Source organism: Macrobrachium nipponense, chromosome 48, assembly GCF_015104395.2.
Source record: "Macrobrachium nipponense isolate FS-2020 chromosome 48, ASM1510439v2, whole genome shotgun sequence".
In the NCBI taxonomy this organism is placed as follows: Eukaryota; Metazoa; Arthropoda; class Malacostraca; order Decapoda; family Palaemonidae; genus Macrobrachium; species Macrobrachium nipponense.
Window position 1 is genome coordinate 19,132,954 of NC_087223.1, and position 20,604 is coordinate 19,153,557.

Sequence of the window (20,604 nt, forward strand, 5' to 3'; positions counted from 1 at the left end):
GCAAACGACGAGCAGCGGGCAGAGAGCGAACACACACGTCCCATCCACCTGTGAGGCCGAAAGCAAAAGTGATTTTGTTTACCTCCCAGTCGCGCGCAGCTCGCCTGTCCGGGACAAACAAGCAGTTAACTACCAGAACCCCTTGTTCGAAAGCTTACGACCTATCCAGCTGCCGCTAGTATCTTCCTATTGTAAAAGGACCGAAGGTTTGTATGCCGTGTCGGAACAATTATACATACAAGAGAGATAGAGAGAGAGAGAGAGAGTATGAGAGAGAGAGAGAGAGAGAGAGAGAGGGAGAGAGAGAAACATATTCTAGCAAATCTTTACCTTGGATCCTCATAAAACATTTGCTGGGTAGCTTGTCCATGGTGGACATCCCAATCCACAATGAGAACTCGGGACATATTATGTTTCTCCAATGCTCGCTGGGTACCCAAAGCGACGTTGTTGAAGAAGCAGTAGCCGCAGTACTCGGCTTTCATCGCGTGATGTCCGGGAGGTCTGTAAATCCCACGCAACTTACGTTAACCGAATCACATCGCCACAACATCCACTACTATTCCTCACATCCATCTTTAAGAAAATTCCTGGTTTACTGAAATTTTTAAATTTTTAAAATCATCAAATTCTAAACTCTGTTGATATTTCCATGGCCAAAGGTACTTAATTTTTCTCTCTCTTTTATCACTTGTAAGATCTGATAAAATTTCTTTTATGGTGGGCCAAAACAATCTTGAAGAGCAGGGACAGATAAAGACCTGAATTAGATGAGTATTCATGTTAAACTTAACCCTGCCTGTGGAAAATTGGATTCCACCACATTAAGGATTCCTACCTTTACTAAGGAATACTAAAGAATGCTAGCAATAGGCAGATGAATATTATTTAAGATTAAAAAATAGAATAGAAAATATTACGATAATAATCACCACAGCAAAACTATACTGAATATATGTGAGGCCACGATACTGATAAATAGCTACTAATTTACTAGACGATAAAGGTGACTATGAAATGTTGACCCATCAGCTTTGCACAGCAATGATCAAGTTTAAGAATTTTGACGCAGAGGTCTAGTTCAGCTATCTAATAATGCTCATAATTTTCTGAAAGGAATTCACAGAAAATACAACTAAGTTAACTGGGAGACATACAGAGAAAAATACAAAAAAGCAAATTCTATGATGTTGTAAAGAAGAGTGTTCATATTAGGGAACACTAAGTAAGCGAATACCACAGGAAAACGATAAGTCAGAAATCCAAGCGCTTTCGTCTTTACCAATACAATGTCTTAGTAAAGATGAAAGTGCTTGGATTTCTGACTATCCTTTTCCTGTGGTATTTGCTTATTTAATGGTCACGTGCATCTACTGTGATTTTTTAAGCATAAGGGACACTGTATGCACTCCCTTCCAAAAGGGGATCAAGGGATAAAGAAGCAAGTTATTATGGCAAATACCACATGAAGTTTCCTTTCCCTCATTAAAACTACAATGCAAAATACATTACACAATAATTTTAGTGTGGTTTGTAGCCTATATCAGAGTTCCTGTGATGACAACCAAGTTTTACAAAGATAAAACATTAAGTTTTATCTTTATAAGTTGTAAGGTTTAAGTAACGACATACATACCTGACTAAAGCCATCCCATTCTGCACTTTTCCTGAAGCGATGTTGTCTACCAAGACCAGTGTATTCCCAGCAGCAAGCATCGCTGCTTCGTACGTATGCTGCAATTCATGAAAAGTAGTAATTTCCATCGGTATGCTAGTTACATGAAATTCAAAGCAATCTTAAAAGTTACTATACATCTAATGAATAGCATGACAACATTTTGGAAACAAGGAGGGAGAAAATCATAGCACAAAATTTGAAGACAAGACAGACGAAAAATAAACAACTTACAGGGCTGAAGTATACAGAGTTATAATGGGACGATAAAGTTTCAAAAGCTTCTTCATTATCTTCTTTCTGAGTGTAGCGTAGAAGGTCAATCACTGAACGCGAGTGAAGTTTGGCAATTTCCTCCTCTGTGGCTTTCCGCGACTCTAACTTTTCACAGCGATTGAGTAACTGAAGTTCCTTACACCTGTGGAATCAAAGAAATGAGTAAACTTTGGTTAAGATGGAGACATTGTTAAAGGCTATGTGGATGAGAGAGATGAACAATGACCTAATGCCAGCATATCAAACCACTTAACAAAAAATTTGACATCAAAACATGATATTGTTATGATACAATAAAGTTTGTTCATACTTACCTGGCAGATATATATATAGCTGTATTTTCTGAAGTCCGACAGAATTTTAAAAAACTTCCGCCCCCGCAGGGGGTGGTCAGGTGGTTAGTACCCATTCCCGCCCCTTGGAGGCGGGTATCAGGAACCATTCCCATTTTCTATTCATAATTTTTATTTCCACTGTCCCCTGAGGGGAGGTGGGTGGGTACTTGATTATATATATCTGCCAGGTAAGTATGAACAAACTTTATTGTATCATAACAATATCATTTTGTTCATGAAACTTACCTGTCAGATATATATATAGCTGAATCCCACCTTTGGAGGTGGGAAGGGACAGAATAGAAGGATTTTGGGAAACAAATGCATGCAGATGATTTACATCTTGGTTCCACCTGTTAGCATAGCTGACTTCGTGATTACTGTCACCCAAGTCTGCTTCTGCTTTACTAGAGTTGCCAGCGAGGTAGAGACCTATAAGCTGGTGCATCCAGATATCTGTCAACGGGGGCGTGACCACAATGTGACTAGACCATATTGACCATACCATGAGGGCTAGAAGTAAAATAAAGTATATATATATATACTATATCTATCACCACCTGACCAACCTAGCCAAAGTTAAGGTGTGTTAACTAAGGCTTAAGAGTTAAGAAGTCGCCGTTGTCGGCGACTCAACAACTAAATTAAGAGCTCTTCCTAACCATTTTCTACAGGATAGGATGAGTGGTACTTCTTGCCCCCAAGATTGTGTCTGCAGACACGTATGGCCCTTCCCTAGCGAGCAGCAGATCTCATATGCCATCTTCCATCTCGCAGGGAGTGTGAAGTGAACACAGAGTTGCTTCGCTAAAACATGGTACTCAGGATGTTGCTGAGTGCCATGCTCTGTTTGAAATGCTTCCGAGGCCGCGACCCTCACCCCTCGTGAGCATTCAGATAAAAAGATTTCAATTCTTTGTGCAAACACAATGAAGGGGAGCATTTTTGAAAGAACTCCTTAACACTAAAGCCAGGGTGTTCTTCGAAATGGGCAAGTCTGGTCTTTTTCGGAACACTGCAGATTGCCCGAATGACTTCGACTTTCTTGAGTTTTATGTAGATAAAACTTGAGAGACCCGACAGGGCACAGGACTCTCTCTGGCTCCTGCCCACTAACTTGTGCCATCCATTGCTTCCAAGCTCCTGGCCCTAAGGACAAAACGGGTTTCCATTCTTAGGCCACAACGGAAGGCTTAGAGAGCACACCGCCTTGTGTTCTCTAAAGCCAAAACTTGTGACGATGGCTTAAAATTTTCACTAACCCTCTTTGTCGTATCTACGGGTGGTTAGAAGAAGGCCTTCCTGATCAACATGCAAAAAGTTAACAGGTAGGAGAGGTTCGAATGCTTTGACATCAAGAACTTCAGACTATGTCCGTCTAAGTTCCATATTGAAAGCTTCGATCTGGAACTGCACAGTCAGTACGTCTGTACTAAAGTCAGGTGACCGACCAGTTGACCAGTCAGACGAATCAAGGACAGCAAGCTGTACCCTGAAGACCATAAGGCACTATTCTTCGCTGAAGGATGAGTGTCTGGACTGCCTGGGCGATTCAATCTAAGCAAACCTTGGGGCTGTATCAACGCAACCCAACGTCGTCAGCGAATCAACTCCTGACTCGAGCTTCTGGTGCCAGGAGAAAGGAGCGAGGAGCAAAAAGGCGATTCAGTCCCGAAGGAAGAATGCCTAACAGTCCAACCTGGTCTCATGTTACACGATCATCGGGGTGTATAAACGCAACCGACTTCGTCAACAAGAAAACTCAGGGTCTACTAAATGTCGCCTGATCTCGCACGAGTGTCTGACTCCGAGAAAACAGGTGAGACAAAAGTAGATGGTGAGCGAGTTTCGAGATTCCCACAGAACTCAAAAATCGTGAAGGGCCTTGTGGTTTGACAGACGCAAATCTCTGAGCCCCAAAGGCCGTCAACAACATATTTGCGTATTCTTTAATAGTTGTGACTGCCAGCTTATCCCATTCTTCAGACGGAAATGGAAGACGGTAATCTTATTCCTGTCAACATCTCGATAGTTTGAACGTAGTCAGACTCAGAGCGGAGAGGTTTATAGGTACCTTTCGAGTTAGAGTAGACCGACTCTCTCGGAAAAGGTCGGTTCCCGTGAACTAGGAAGTATCCTGTGACCTCTGTGATTCCGGATCCTGCAGGCCAACATGGGGCGATCAGCGTCATTGTCGCTCCCTGTGACGTCATAAATCCTCTTATTACATTTCCTAAGCGATTGAAAAAAAAGGGGAAAAGAGACTAAACATCCATCCCCGTTCAATATCATAGGATGGTGTTTAATGGTACCGATCCCGGACGAGAATAAGGGAGCAGAGAAAAAATGAAGCCTCTTCGTCCTCAACATATCGAAGAGAAAGAATGAAAGGGCGTCCCTAAAGTCTACCCAACTCTCAAACTTACTTCTAAAGAAAAGATTCCACTCGGAAGAGAATAGTTGCTGCCGTCGATCGAGACGAATTCGTACGGACTTTTGCAATCCTGTAACGAACCTGGTAGAGGATCGTTACATTCTACGCCTGTTGTTATAATAGGCTCTTTCTCGTAAACGTCGAACAAGGACCGAGAGAAGATACTTCTTAAGATATGAGAGAGCTGTGGAATATCAGAGTTGATCTGGAACACTGGTTTCCCAAAAAACTCGTTTCGAGGACTGGAGGGACTACCGAATCTCTTTTACTTCTTTCAGATTAAGATCCAGGACATCTGAAACCATATCCAGATGTCCGGCACCTTCTTCTATCACCTCAGGTGATAGAACGCACTGAGAGATGTTCAGAATCATTCCTAGATCTTGAATAATATTTTCAGTTTCCCAGTAGGAAAAAAACTGTGGTCTGAATTGCAGTCTATTCGGGGAACAAAACAAATTTCTTCAGGAAGGAAATGGTCCCCAGCAAGCTCATCCATTCCTTCCCCGAGTATGCTTACTTCCCTCCAATAAGGCTGCGCTTTGCCTAAGCAGGAGAGCATATAAAAGTGCAATGTTGCGGTAGACTCGTAGTTCCATTACCGTGCGGTAACGAGCACCGAAAGGATAAGAGATAACTCTGTTGAACATAGTTTAAGGCAAAACGAATGCAACTTTTATTCATTCACGTAAGAAATCCCCTCAAACCTCTTAGGCTAAAGTCCGTGATTGTAGGACAGAGATACAGTTAGTCAGTCAATCCCGCAGGAGAGACGTAACCGTCAGCACAGAGATACGGTTAGTCAGTCAATCCCGCAGGGAGAGAGAGAGACGTAACTACAGCGCATGACAGCGCACGATCTGGTTACTGGCTCGGTTGGACTGGAGCCTGGAGGACAGACACAGCGTGACAGCAGAAGCCAGCAGCTTACCGAACGTCGTCTCTTAACTTTATGTCTGGGTTGCCAGCTACCCTATTCTACGAAGAAATAGGTCCGTTATTTTTGAGCAGAAAGACTCTCAAGCTGGTATAATTTAAGCAAGAAACAGAAAACGCTAAATATATAGATGCGTGTGTGTCGTCAGAACATACCATACAACGGTAAAAGATAAATCGGAAACTCCTGGAAGGCTGCAGGGAGTAACGATTAAATGTCCTTAAAATAAACAATAGACCTCTCGGTTGCCATCCGAAGAGGTAACTACAGCAAGCGTATATGACTTGAACCAACCAGAAGTAAAATAACGCAAGGCAAAATATGAAATTATATCACAATAAAGTTTGTTCATAATTACCTGGCAGACATATATATAGCTGAATTCGGAAATACAGCTACATACATATCTGACAGGCAAGTTTCATGAACAAAACTTAAGAGAATCGAAGCAGTCAGCTCAAGATTCTTATGTTATTGGACATAAGCGTTCATTGACGTAGTCTACAAGTCTATTTCTTGTACGAGTCTGCGAATGACGAATGAGAGCTCTTCCGAATCATGTCAATAAGAGCTTATTTGCTTACGCAATATCAAGTTAATGAGATGTTTGTCAATGAGAACTAACCCATTTACGGGACAAAGAGATATTTTGTCAATGAGGGGATACCCACTTACTTGACAAAACGATAGTATATTGTCAATGGGGGAAAGTCACTGAATTGACAAAACGTAATCCACGGGAAGTTCGAAGCATTTAAAATCTTTGCCATTTTTAATTTTTCCCGGATTCCGTCTCAAACGAGGAAGGGGCAAGAATCCTGTTAAGAGACTGGGCTTACGGCAGGTAGAACGACGATGTTCAATTCGGCAGCGTAGTCCCGACTAGAAACTAACAAAATCTATCATCTGAAAAACCCTTTCAGATGGGCTAAAAAGCTTGCAAAATTATCCTGGGAAGAGGAAGAAACTCTCCAAACAGCTTCCTCTCCCGTATCACAACTAATGCCTGCTAAAGCTTAAAATTTATTGGCAGTATGGCAAAGGAAGTCCTGTCTTGCGCTTTCCTGAAGAGCGTCTTTTGATGAGTGCCTTTGAAAGAATCCTACTGAACGTTGCCGAGAGTCCTGACGTGCAGGACATCGAGCCTTTATAAACCGTAAACTGGGCCTTATCGCAAAGTCTCTTGACTGCGGGTAACTAGTTGGATGGTTAGTGGCAACCTTAAAAAGTTATTGCAGAATTGGCACAAAGCTTGCGGTTAGGTAGAGCAAACGAGATCTTCCCTTGAGCTTTCCTTAACTCCCTCCACCCTATGCGAAAAGCAATATAATTGACAGAGACCTCTTGAATTCACGAAACCCGATGTCTTGCTGGGTTTCGAAGAAGAAGTTGTCTGTTCACTTTAAGCTTCCTCCGAAGCACTGCCTACTTCACATTCTTTGCAGGTGAGGTAGAAGGTATCACCGAAGGTAGAGGTAAAAATTCTTTAGGCCCAAATCTGAAACAAGAGCTTGAAGAGTTCAACAGAAACGTTCAGCCAGGCGACACACCTGGCGTGCGCTGGTGCACTCGCTTTTTCGGCGTCCAAAGTGGCGCGACGCTACGGCGTCCACTGGAGGCGCGCTCGGCGTTTCCACTAGCGCGCGCGCTCGGCGTCCACTGGCGCGCAGCGCTCGGCGTCCACTGGCGCGCGCTTGCGTGCACCCGCTGCGCGCCTGGCTTGGGCGTCCGCTCTCAAAAGCTTTCCTGCTACTATGACTTCTTTTACGTATTTCTCGTGGAAAGACGGACACGAGTTCAGGCGACGTTCGCCTTCTTACTTCTCACTGAAACGCATAACGAGAGAGAGAGAGAGAGGAGTGAAGCGTCCTCTTCTAACTAAAGCTTCTATTTAGAGGGGCGCGAGTCCTTCCGAAACAAGCTCCAACCCTGCGCGGGGAGGACGCTTCGGCGGACGAGAAGCAATCTTTCAGGATTCGTGCACACGCACGCCCACTTTGGCAGTCTGGGGATTTTCATCAGAAACTGCCGAAGGCACGCCAGATCTGTGGGGGTTCCTTGTAACCCTCCTTCGGCTTTCGACATGCTCCCTCCCCGGGTCCTGGGAGTCAAGCAGAGGTCCCGGCCTAGAGGCAAAACGAGGCCGATCTGACGCACCCTCCACTACACAAGGGGTATCACTGCACTTCTGCACTTCACTTTTACTCTCTAAAGCAAGCACTTTCGATTCTAAGTTACGAATCGAAAGAGTATCAGAGAAAGGGCAATTCCTCTACAGACACTGCTTAGAGCCCGAAGGCAACAATGCAGGGTTAGGAGTAACAATTACAGAAGTAGCACTTCACAGCAATGAAGGAGAGCGAGCACCTCTCGTAGACATATTCATAGCCCGTAGGCCATACTTACAGGGTTAGGCAAAATAAACAGTCTACAGGAAGGTTAGCAGGTTCACTACCCTGACTTTTGTTACTGATTAATTGCGTACATACGAAATCATACGTCCTTCCTTACGGATTAGACATGTTTACTGATTAATTGCGTACATACGAATCATACGTCTTCCTTACGGAATAGACAAAGTCTCACACTCCTTACATGACAAATCTCAACATACCAAGTGCGGATCTACCGAAGCTTTCGATAGCCACACCCTATCTTTGCAGACAACCCCGTCTGAAACTAGCCTAACTAGATTCAGATATTTTATGCAAAAATGAATCAAATTCAAATCAATTTAAGATAGCGTATGCCTAGCCACAAATCCAAGTAAATAAATCATAAGACAATTAGGATACTTAGCGGCAATGATGTTTCCAAAATCCTAAGACGGAGGTACTGAAAACAGGTGTTTTCAGCACCGGTGACAGAAAAATTATGAATAGAAAATGGGAATGGTTCCTGATACCCGCCTCCCAGCGGCGGGAATGGGTACTAACCACCTGACCGACCACTGCGTGTGTCGGAAGTTTTTAAAATTCTGTCGGACTTCAGAAAATACAGCTATATATATATATCTGACAGGTAAGTTTCATGAACAAAATTAATGATAATGATTCACAACATATCACACTGCACCACTAACATATTTCATCATGCTAAACTGCAGTCAAGAACCAAAACAATGATTTTCCACTTACCTATCCAGGCAACTTAAGAGTCTGTCAGGACATTCCGGGTATGCGTCATCCCAGGGACACTTGTGCTTGGCCATAGCTTCGTCGTAAACAACACCCGTTCTGCCACGGATGACGGTTTTACTCTCTTGGGCCTGTGGAATTTTGATGAGGTTAGTTATAAGAAAATAAAAAATATTAAATTAACAAATAAATATATAAAATGTAAATAAATGATTCGCATACAATGAGAATTGTTATAGGGAAGACTATCGATTATCAACCCACCTTCGCCATGGGATCAAACACACACTCGGTGTCATCTTGGGGAACTGAAGCTTGACGTTTGAAGGCGTTCCTTAGCTCTTCAATGGATATCCTTGGACGGATCCCAGCCAATCTTTGTTTCCGCCTGGCTGCGGTAGTTTCCCCTGAAAAATTTATTGATTAAGAGACTCAGAATGAAAAGTTTAACAAAAATATTCTTTTCAACTTCCAAAGTCTTTAATACAAAAAATGCCCCCGTGCATAAAAATCAATTAAACGAAATCAGTTCTAAATATGCAAAGCTTCTACTACATATCAAAACATCCAAGTTAATTTCCAGAGATAAGGAAATCATTTTAATCTTGAATATAAGTATATAACACTGAACTATCATTCATTGCATAATGTTCTTTGGGATAATAACAAGATCTCTCCATATCTTATCAGATTCCTGCCCCTCAACATATCCAAACAAAACAAATTACAAGTACTATAATATACAATAACTCAAGTTACTTATTATTACTGAGGTTGAACATTATATCACAGATTTAGATGATTCACATCACAATAATTCATCATGACTACTGATAACCCAAGAAATGATTTCATCAAGTGCACCAAAATCCATGACAATATCTAGATATTTTTGTCATCACAGACAGAAAAAACATATACGTAACCACAAAACATTAGGCTACAAATATTGTTTAATATGAAATTCACTGACCCTCGGAATAAAACAAGCAGAAGGGAAACCTATGAGTCTGTCATTCCCGAATCATTCAGCGGTTCAAGTCCCCCGTGTGCTATTCTTAGGTTGGGAGAATTATATCAAACGACATTTGTAACAGATAGAAAGTATGAATACCTTTACCATCAGCCGTTCCAAGTCCCGACCCTCCAGTACCTCCGCTCCCCCGATCGGATGACAACTTCCGCCCTGAGTTTTTTCTCTGAGGTATAGGCTTTTCGTCCTTCATTTTTGGTGTGTTGCTTTGCCACCCGAGTGGCAGTCTGGAAGTTGTAATTTAAAAGTGATGCATTAGAAATCTGTAACAACCAAATTCTTGGAAAAAAAAATGTGAAATGTTCAAAACAATTCACATCTCACATCCTAAGATTTACAAAGGTTGTCACTTATAATATAGTAATGTATAGCAGGTTCTGGCCTGAAAGAAAGAAATAATCAAGATCACATAATTGTGCTGTATATCAATTTTCTTGTTTATTATGCAATCTGACTTTTTTAATTAAACTGAGTGTTAATAAAACTTAAATATATGCTTGTGACAGACAAGTGAAAATCCTAAACTCGAAGGTCTACTGATTAGAAAGCAGTTCCTCTAGATTACAAAATGGAATGAATCACACAGAAAAGCGTGTGAAACAGAATGCAACAGAGGTGTTCAAGATATACTGATCACTCTCTTTCCAGCACTTCTATGTTCAGCACTTTCAATACCCGATTGTATACGGTTACATTAGTTTATGGCAGTGATTCCCAACCTACTACACATTAGCATTGTACTCTTTCACATTCATTAAAATCACGATAGGAAGCACCAAATCTTCGAAGGCCTAATGGCTTTAATGTAAGATTTCTCACTGCTTATAAAGGAGAACTGCTGGACACCCGTACATAACCATACGTTAAGACAGTGTAAATTTAAAATGCGGGGGTAGTTTTCACCGACACTTAAGGGTATCACCTCTACGGGAAATCATTATCACATTAACATAAGAATCTAAAATAAAGTTCTTGACAATGGTATGTGTAACAATTCCCTGACCAGGCAAGAACTGCTCATGCCTAGCCTAGGGTTAATAACAGAGCGGCAACATAGCAGCCACCTCTCTCGGAACAAGGCCACTTCCCGAAAAAGTGCTTGAATTATGCCATTATTTCGTAATTTAGGAGAAAACACTTTGTGTCCTGCCTGGAAGAGCCACAACTCTAGACTGATGCTCATATAAGCGAATTCAAGTACTTTTTCAGGAAGGCGACCGCTATATTGCCGCTCGGTCATTTATCCTATAGCCAATCCACAACCAGGTATAATACTGTCGCATCACCTACGGTCTACAGTTGATCAGAAAACACGTAGCCTAAGACCTTGTGCGACACAGCTCTTGTGTCAATATTGATGGCCACATAAAATTAGTTACTTAAACATCTGGTCTGTAAGCATCATAAACTAGACTACACAACAGCCTCGCTCCTTAACGCTGTCAAGCTCGGCTTACCGCAGAACTGAATATCAGACTGATTTGTGATGCACTGCATCGCGATAGTTTAATGAAGACGTTGTATCACAGGCCCATACCCAGATTTTTTATGGGGGGGTTCGATTTTCCCAAAACTGGACCTTTTCTTCTATATATGACATTGCATATATAGGCTAGGTATATACAAGATGCAATACTTGAAAATATGGACTTCCAGAAATTTGGGAGTGCCGTTTGACACCCGCGACAGCCCCCTCAGTACAGGTCTGTATCCTTCGACGAGATAGGTCAGGTTAGGTCGGGGATACACTAGCCTAGGTGCATGATGCTGTATTTCGCTCGTTCTTTCGAAACGTAGGCTCGTTCGCCATTGCCGTATTCTCCGACATGGCTTCTACAACGATTTTTATGAGATCCAAGACATCTTTTCATTAAGGGTCGCTGCGTATTAGGCTCCTTTAAGACAACCACTCAAACTTTAGCCCTAAACGAAATTCATTGCTAAACCTTAGTAAATCGTCGTCCAAAGGCAAAATAAGTCTACAATGCAATTCTAAACCTACTTTTAGGCTTAAATTATCGAAAGAGTCACATGACATAGCTAAAATAGCCTAGGCTAGGCCTACCGTTATCGAACGTCATAAGTAGCCTAGCACTGCAATCTCATGAGCTTATGATTAGAAAAAATAGGCCTATTAACTTATAAATAGTATAATAACTGATTAAAATATTAATTAAACTGACTGACAGATTAACGTAGGCCTAACCTTTATAGCTAGGCCTACACTTAGCCTAGTATAAAAACCCTATAAAAACAAGTCACGCGAAAAGGAGGTTAATTTCGACGTTAAAAAGGATCAAATAACGACATAATAAAGTTAAATATATAAAAATTAAAAAGGAATAAACAGAAATATTACGGAAGATAAATCGCCTATAGGCCTACGAGCCATGACACGCACTAGGCCTATAATCCTTCCAGATCGAATTTAAATATGAAATACGGATTAAAATATCTTCGATTAATCACTCACGATCGATCCAGAGCCGGTTGTTGATCAGAGATCAATCGCAGGCGGCATTTTTCAATCCTTCCCGGTATTTATTGAACATGGAGTCGCCTTCTGCAATGTGTAAACAAAGGTGAACATGCCACAATGTTTTTCCTGGCAATATGTATTTTGTTTTCGCTTTATTTGTCGTTAGACGTCTCATTTGGATATCTTTTATGTCTTATTTTATTCATCAGACATTAAATTTGCTTATTCTGACATTTATGATATATAAATCATCCTAATACCCGGTTTATTAGCGGTTAAATAAGGCCCATATTTCAACCCTCATATTTCTCTATATGATAGACCAATTTACTCTTTTATAGATTCAACTATGAAAGTAAAGATTCTAGTTTTCAATATATAGATATTTACTATAATATTCTATAGAATAGTCGCCAAAATATATTAAAATCGGCTTCTTTCTCCGCGTAAGGTAAACTTGGGACATTGCGATGGGTTGTTCTAAAGAAAAGATTTAACGACCTAAACCGTCATGTTCTTCAGTGTTCGATTTTATCACTGCTACTGGCTTTGTATTCATAATTAAATATAGTTTTAAGTTATTTGTTAACCGTTTTATGCAATATCTTTTTAAACGTATAATTAAATTTATTATATTTTAATCTTATTTTATAAATTGACGTTTATTCGACTTATTTTATTATAATAAAATCATTGAATAGCTCGAAGCCAATTCCGTATTTGTGTTGAAACACGCCCGTTCGGTCCAGACTTCGTTGGACACCTTTCAAATTCTAAGGGGCGTGTTTCCTACGGAGGCGTGGCACTCGACAAATTAAGGTGTCGTTAATCTTTAACGGTTATTTCTAACATAAAATAATTATATCAGTAACAGCTATCGTAATTAAAGGCGAAAACGTGCAGTCACAGACAGCTGAAACGAAGTTATTCGAGCTATTCAAAGAGCGGAAATTGCGCGGACGGTTGAACGCGACCGGAAGTCATTCAGTCTCGGAAGGTGACAAAAAAGCGGTTCGAAGTGTTCAATAAAGTGTCAATAACCGCGTCCAGTAGGAAGAAGCTCTTAAGTAGCTTCGTACTACTTGGAATTTGTCGAAAAAAGTAACGTCTCCTGGCACTTTCTACGACTTAAAATTTGTTTGAAAAAGTAACACCTCTTGGCACTTTACGCTACTTAGAATTAGTCAAAAAAAGTAACTTGCTGACACTAAATGCTACTTAGTATTTGTCCAAATAGTAGCACCTATTAACACTTTATTCTACTTAGAATTTAATTATGCAAAATAACTCGAAACTAAGAGTTTGGAAATATGACGAAACCTAGAGTTTATTTGACATAAAGAAGAACTTTTAAGGAAATTGCATATATTATACTTCATGGTAAACTCAAAAGGGCCATTTGTGTTTTTATTTATGCAAGTTTTATCTATTTCATCAATAGAATAATTATAGCATATATGTGTTTAATGTTGTCTAGAGTCTAGACTAAAGACAATTCCTTCCTTCGCGAACATTAACGGAAGAAGAAGATCACATCCTTGGCTCGTATCCAATCATTCATATTTTGGCGTTTTATTTTATCTAGTAATATGAAAAAAATTATTGTAATTTATTAATTCAAATTTAATGAAAGATCTATATCACAGTTTTCAGTGCTTTATCCAACTTTTCATTTAGATTACAGTATGTTTATTTTCTTCTTCTTACGATGTTTCAGAATAATCTGGGACAGATTTCGTATTGTAGTTATCAGGAATTCCAAACCTTGTAAATATAACCTCAGATTACTTTATGAACTCTAGTCCCTGTAAAGATATCCTCAAATTGCTTTATGATCTCCAAACCTTGTAAATATATCCTCGAATTACTTTATGAACTCCAAACCTGGTAAATATATCCTCAAATTACTTTATGATCTCCAAACCTTGTAAATATATCTTCAAATTACTTTATGAACTTCAAACCTTGTAAATATATTTTCAAATTACCCTATGAACCTTAATGTCCCTCAAGTTTGCAGCCTAGTCTCTAAAATATAGTTACCGGACTAATGAACTAGGCCTAATTAACATTTTGTCACCAAAGTAAGGAATATCAGTTCGAGTCTTGCAAGAGTAGGCCTATATATATATATTGTTTTAATCAATTTATTGCGCCCATTGGCGTCAGACATTTGAGTACATGGTAATACAGTAATATTGTTTACATCTACATTGTAATTAAGTTATGCCTAAAGGAAAAAAAAATAGTAAAAAATAAAGTAATATACAGACATTTAAGTACATATCAAAACAGTATTGTTTACATCTACAGCACATAATGAGGGTTACTCAAAGGAATACAAAATAAGTATAGACGATATTTTAGTACATTATTAAAATAATATTGCTCATTTCTATATATCAAAGGTTATACAAATGAATTCATATGGAATACAAATTAAATTTAGTTTGATTTCGTAGGTAGGTTGTACCTATCTTTAATCAGTATTACATAACAGCTGATTATTCAGTATCCACCAAAGTGAGGATGGCGCATGAGGATCTCATCGAGCAAATTATTATCTGTCAATAATTTTTTACATATATCAACTACTGTGAGTCTTTGGGGGTAATATGTCACTAACAAGTGGACATTCCAGGCAATAGTGTTCCAGGGTGTTGGCGTTGGGTGCGTCACATAACCTACAGGAGGAGAAGTGAGGAACTCCATCTTGCTCAGCCACCTGCCAAACTGGTCGCCAACCCAGCCGAAGACGCGCACAAACAACGTTATTTTGACGAACCATGAGTCATCTGCGGCGATACTTGTGTTGGTGGGGAAAGAAGTGATCATAATGCTGTATTGATACACTGGTGGCTCTCTCGGCATTACTACGATGATGAGTAGGTGAGCGAGCAGCTTGGCGCACCATTTTTCTGCAGCACAGGAGAGATGGACTGGGAGCATCAGCATCTGGAGGATCCAGCTGACAGGCAGCCTTTGCGAGATGGTCAACAGTGTTGTTAGCCAGAAGACCCACGTGAGAGGGAATCCATAGGAAGTGCACTACCAGTGAGCTCATGTTGGCCATGTCTAGTTGCCTATGTATTTGTGTAACCAGGGGCTGGTATGCTGGCTTATGTGATGAAAGGGCTTGGAGTGCTGGTTGCGAGTCGCAGATGATCAAGCCGTTGTTTCTGGTCCGTGTGATTAAAATAACTGCATCTAGAAGTCCATGTAGTTCACAATACGTGGTAGCTTGATGACTCTGGGAGGCGACGGCCTATCCAGCCCCTGGCGGGGGTTCCAAAGTGGGGGAGAAAACAGCACATCCAGCACTGCCATCCTGCTGTAGGGAGCCGTCTGTGTAGAGGTGATGGGCTACACTGAGGGATGAGGATAGTCTGTCGATGGTCTCCAATGCACGTTGTTGAAGTTGAGGCAAGTCAGTCTTAGAGACTGGAGTGTAAGAGATTGCTGGCACAGGAGTCTGCAGGGTGCAAGGCCATGATCCACGTTCTCTGCCACGATGTTGATGTCAAGCCCCGAATGCTTGAACAGACAGTACTAACAAGTGTTTAAAAAAAAAAAAAAAGCGTCGTGCCCCCTTGGCGTAGTTGTGGACGAGGTGCATCTAGATCCAGAGAAGTTCTGATGATGGGTTTTGAATAGTGAGGAGACAGGTGAGGGTAATACAGGCTATTTGATACTGAGGTAGGTGACATTGGAGTATATTCGCTCAACGAGTGGAGGGAGACGGAGTTCGTGTTGCATGTTTACAATTCTAGTGGATGCTGGACAACCTAGAATGAATCTCATTGCTTGGTTCTGGAATTTTTCAAGCGGCTGTAGAGTTGATCTGGAGAGTTGACATAGTGCAGGGGAAAGATAATCTATCACTGAGCGGATGAAAGCAATATATGTTTCTGGCAACTGGGATAGATACTCCTGCAGAATAATTAGTAAGCCACTTGAGAGGAGTCAGGCGTCGCTGTAACCGGGCCAGCAGATCTTGAACAATGGGATGTACTCTCTGTCTTGCTGGAATGGATGGTGTAATTCGCACTGGCGCTCCCAAATAAATATACTGTGTGCATAAAGGTACAACATTGTTCCCCACAGTAAATTCTGGGTAAATTCCTTGCTGGCCTTGGGGAGAAGATTCTACTTTTTCCTGGGAGATGATAAGAACCACAGGAGGATGCTGATTCATAGAAGGAAGAAAGGAAGCGTTGCAAGTGATCCGGGGAGTTGAATGAATGCAAATATCGTCTGCGTAGCAAGTGATGGTTGTGTTATCAGTATTAGGGAAGTAAGGAAAGAAGGCGATGTAGGAGGATATTAAATAAAAACGGACTAAGTACCCCCCCTTGTGGAGTACCAAGTTCAAGTTCCTTTGCAGTGCTCAATGCTCCCTTAAACAGCACACGAGAGACTCTATTTCGAAGATATCCACGTATCCACCTCAAAGGTTTCCCTTGATTCCAAAATCAATAAGCTGGTCTAAAATAATGTCTCTATTTGCAACATCAAATGCACTTTTCAAATCAATGAAGGCTACAACACTGGTTGGGGAGAGACGAGTGTAGAGCTCCATGAGACAATGATGTGTTCCTCGTTGGGGTAAGGAAGCCGTATATTCTAGATGAAAGCTTATCTTGCAGCCGGAACATAAGGCGTGAGAGGAGGATACGTTCAAATACTTTGCAGAAACAGGAGGTGAGGGAGATAGGACGAAATTGTCAGTGCCAGGCTTGGGGAACGGGTTAAATTAATTGTACTATGAAGTCCATGCTAGGGCACATATCCCAGACAGAGGCAGAGGTTGTAGAGCCGGAGAGAGGGTTGCCAGGTATTTTTATGAGTGTGCAAAGGACTGCATAGGAGATGCCATCATCACCAGGAGCTGACTTCTTACTCCTTGCTAAGGCACGTCGTAGCTCTCCCTTAGTTATGGGTACATCGTCCTCTTCATCACTGCTTAGTAAGGCGGAACTGAGACGTAAGGCACGATGGTTTTTATGTGAAGAGAGAGAGTCTTGTATATGAGCTGGAAGGTTGATGGTTCGTGACTGTGCTGACCACTCATCAATAAGGTCCTGTGCATACTGAGCAGCAGCTGGGGTGTGGTGGAGGACACTTGGAGTTTCTTCTTCATAATCCTGTTGATGAGGTGCCACATGGAACCGATGCTTGTTTGATGGTTGATGCTGTCTGTTAATTTGTGCCAGGAATCTGTTTGTACACATTGCTGTAGAGCAACTAGATCATCTCTCGATAGTTGATACTGGTGCAGAGTCTCAGGACTTGGTTGTCTCATAAAGGCAAGGCCATCATCCATCGCCTTCTTTCTGCCTGAGAAATTCGATTATCCAGTGTCATAGCACCAACACGATGCCTGATATGAGGCTTTCTGATATATTGTGTGTGGAAAGCATGTGCGGTACTAACAAGTAAGGAGTAAAGTTTCTCCGGACAGTGGAGGTCAAATGTGGGTCGAAGGTTATCATATATGAAATGTACGTAGGCTGGTACTTAGGCGGAATTGTGATGCAAGTGCGATTGTGCATTGGAGTAGGTGTAGCGGGAAGGGAATATTGGATGCTGAGACCAATGTGATCAGAGAAGAGCGTAGGAACCGTTACACAATTGACTCGGAAGGTACAAGTCCACAGGTCAAGATGTGATCCAAAGTACCACCTCGTGCATGCGTAGATCCACCAGTGTCCCAACGGGTCAGTTGATTTCGACGAATGTATCCTAGAAGTAGGTTCCCGTTGCGGTTCACAGTGCCAGCAAGATCTCCCAAGTCTGGATGACGGGCATTAAAATCTCCCATGTAAACCATACCACGAAGGGTTGGGGCTGGAAGCTTGGTTGTATTTATCCTACCTCGGTGCTGCATATACATTGCACAGTCGTATGGTGCCTCCGCCAACAGTAATCTCAAATAATTGAAATGTTGTATCTTCATCCTCAGAGTTTGGGAGAGGTCTATGCTGAATTGAAGTGCGTATATAGGTGATGAGGCCATGTCTTACTAAATGGACGTAGGACACATAGCCAGTGAGCGAGGGAGCTTCTTCCCTTGGCTGAGCATTACCAACAAAAGCTTCCTGAATTAGAATAACATCTGGGTGGTGACTATGTACAATTCCCTTAAGTGCAGAAAGTTTTGCCCAGTTTGTAATACCACAGGCATTCCATGAGATGATATTAAGCTTTACTTGGTTATCGAACATGTCCCTTGGAGAACGGCGACTAGATAAAGAGGCAGTGGTAACACCGGTATGAATTGGTGGTGTATCACGTGGCAATGGTCCTGTATGGGGATTAGTAACACTCTCAAGACGTGTAGCGAGTCAAGTTTCTCAGTGAGTGTAGTAACTGATGTGATAACAACCTGCTGAGCTTCAACAAGAGATTGTAGTGTGTTATCATTAGTAGCAAATTAGAAGTTAGATTGTCAAGGGAGGTTACGAGACTGTCGATGCGAGTGTCCATGCTCTCTAAACGAGATTCAATGGCTTCAAAACGTGATGTAAGGAGTCACACCGAGACTTGAGGACATCTACAGCATTACGAAGTGTAGTCACTTGTGAGGAGGCAGTAACAGTGGGTTTGATTGATGGCACTGGAAGCTGTTGTGCAACTAAGCTGGTTCGATGCAGAGCCTGAACGCCTGGTACAGCCATGCCTCACATTGACTCCAGGCTCATTACATCTCGGGCATTTCCAATGCGAGGAGTCCGGTGTAGGTAGAGGTAATGAGCTTGATGTTGATGCCGAAGAACTGTCAACCACTGTGGGTGGTACAGGGGGCCGATGAGGGCAGGTCCGACTGTCATGCTCAGCAGCACAAAATGCACACTTTTCAGGCAGCACAGTATCGTGAGATGTGACCGATACCCCAGCATTTGAAGCACCACGGCTTTTCGTCTGGCATTCTGCGTAGTTCACATGATGGTAGACAAGGAGGAAGGAGAAGTTAACAAAAGGCGGGGGTGGATCTGGGTGGCTCCAAGTAATGACAATACGATTGATGGACTTCCCATCCTGTAGGAAACGACGTACAGTGTGCACCCCTTCCAGTTCCTTAGCTAATGAAGGGTCTACATCCACAGGATATCGAGTGATGAGATATGTAGGGAACTTACGGGGTCTGTTTACATCATCCTGAACATCTAACACAAGTGACAGAACCTCACCACCCTTGACCCTGTTTATGATATCCAGGGCGATGCCTCGAAATGTATCAAATCGAGAAGTGACCGCAGACATTTTAACTTCAGCCAATTCCCGATCGAGGCTGAACATCTTGGTAACCTCCGATAGCCAGCGAAGCTTCACATTAACCCCCGGATTCTCTCTAAATAAGAGCTTTATGTATTCAGCACGTGGAGCAAAGGCAGGGAGAACAGTTTTTTGTAGCCATGGTAGGTATAATCTGAAAAGCAGGTCTAGGCAGGGAATTATTTAGAACTTTATTTTGAGAGGAGGAAGCATCACACTTTGTAGTTTTAGCAGCAGGGGATGATGGCTCGTTACTGCTATCTGAATCATGCTCCATACATCGTTTGTTGGAGGTGTAGGTATGGTCCATGAGACTAGGAGCTGCACCAGCAGGATCAACTTATGAGGATTTAGTAGAGACAAGTCGTGGCCAATGTTCCTGTGTAAGCAGATGTTCTTCAACATTATCATCACTTAGAGCAAGGTCCTCCTCAACATCAGCGAGAGTACCAGGTCCCGAGAATTCCATAGTCATTATCTACTGGTGTTTTAACAATGCCCGTATCTAATTTCGTTTCTATGGTACAGTAACATTGCCATGACAGGGATAACCACGTCACATACTCTGTACTGCGCATGCGCGGTTTAGGAAAAATTTGATAGTGGTGGTATGGCCGAGTGAACGAGATTTTTAATCCTAAATAAAGTCTAAGTTCAAAAACTCGTAAACACACTAATGTCATAGCACTGACCACTAAGTGCTACCACAGCTTTCAGTCAATTCTAGGTGATGTAGATCTTCGTATCTCCTAAATAATCGAGAAAGTTTTCAGAGCATACAAATGCGCTTGTTGACAAAGTCCAAGATCTTCTTCTTCCCCTATATATATATAGAGAGAGAGAGCATGAAAAACATTCTTCTGTACTGGTTAAAATGCCATTTGCAGTACTAAAATTAGAAGTGATAAAACTTCAATTGTTCAGTATCAGAAACACTTATTTTCCAAGTGGGGTTGAATAAGTGCATGTGATTTCAAGGGTGAATTCGTTATTTGTTTGTTTACAGGGTTCGTTTCCATTAAT

The 20,604-nt window shown here is 41.6% G+C and overlaps 1 protein-coding gene across 8 annotated transcripts in view; it reads right to left on the minus strand.

Moving 5' to 3' along the window:
- LOC135205071 (histone deacetylase 6-like) overlaps positions 1-20,604 on the minus strand; it is a 167,190-nt gene that overhangs the window by 142,294 nt on the left and 4,292 nt on the right. For 4 of the 8 annotated variants that reach the window (XM_064235349.1, XM_064235351.1, XM_064235350.1 and 1 more), the window contains exons 2-7: positions 9,909-10,054; positions 9,059-9,201; positions 8,795-8,925; positions 1,910-2,093; positions 1,637-1,734; positions 331-504 (exon numbers count right to left, since the gene is read on the minus strand). In XM_064235349.1, coding sequence (XP_064091419.1) covers positions 331-504; positions 1,637-1,734; positions 1,910-2,093; positions 8,795-8,925; positions 9,059-9,201; positions 9,909-10,020 — 842 coding nt within the window. In that variant the 5' untranslated portion in view covers positions 10,021-10,054. Of the gene's footprint in view, positions 1-330; positions 505-1,636; positions 1,735-1,909; positions 2,094-8,794; positions 8,926-9,058; positions 9,202-9,908; positions 10,055-12,300; positions 12,452-20,604 lie in introns of those variants that run through there. The other 4 variants (XM_064235354.1, XM_064235355.1, XM_064235348.1 and 1 more) reach the window with 2 other exon arrangements.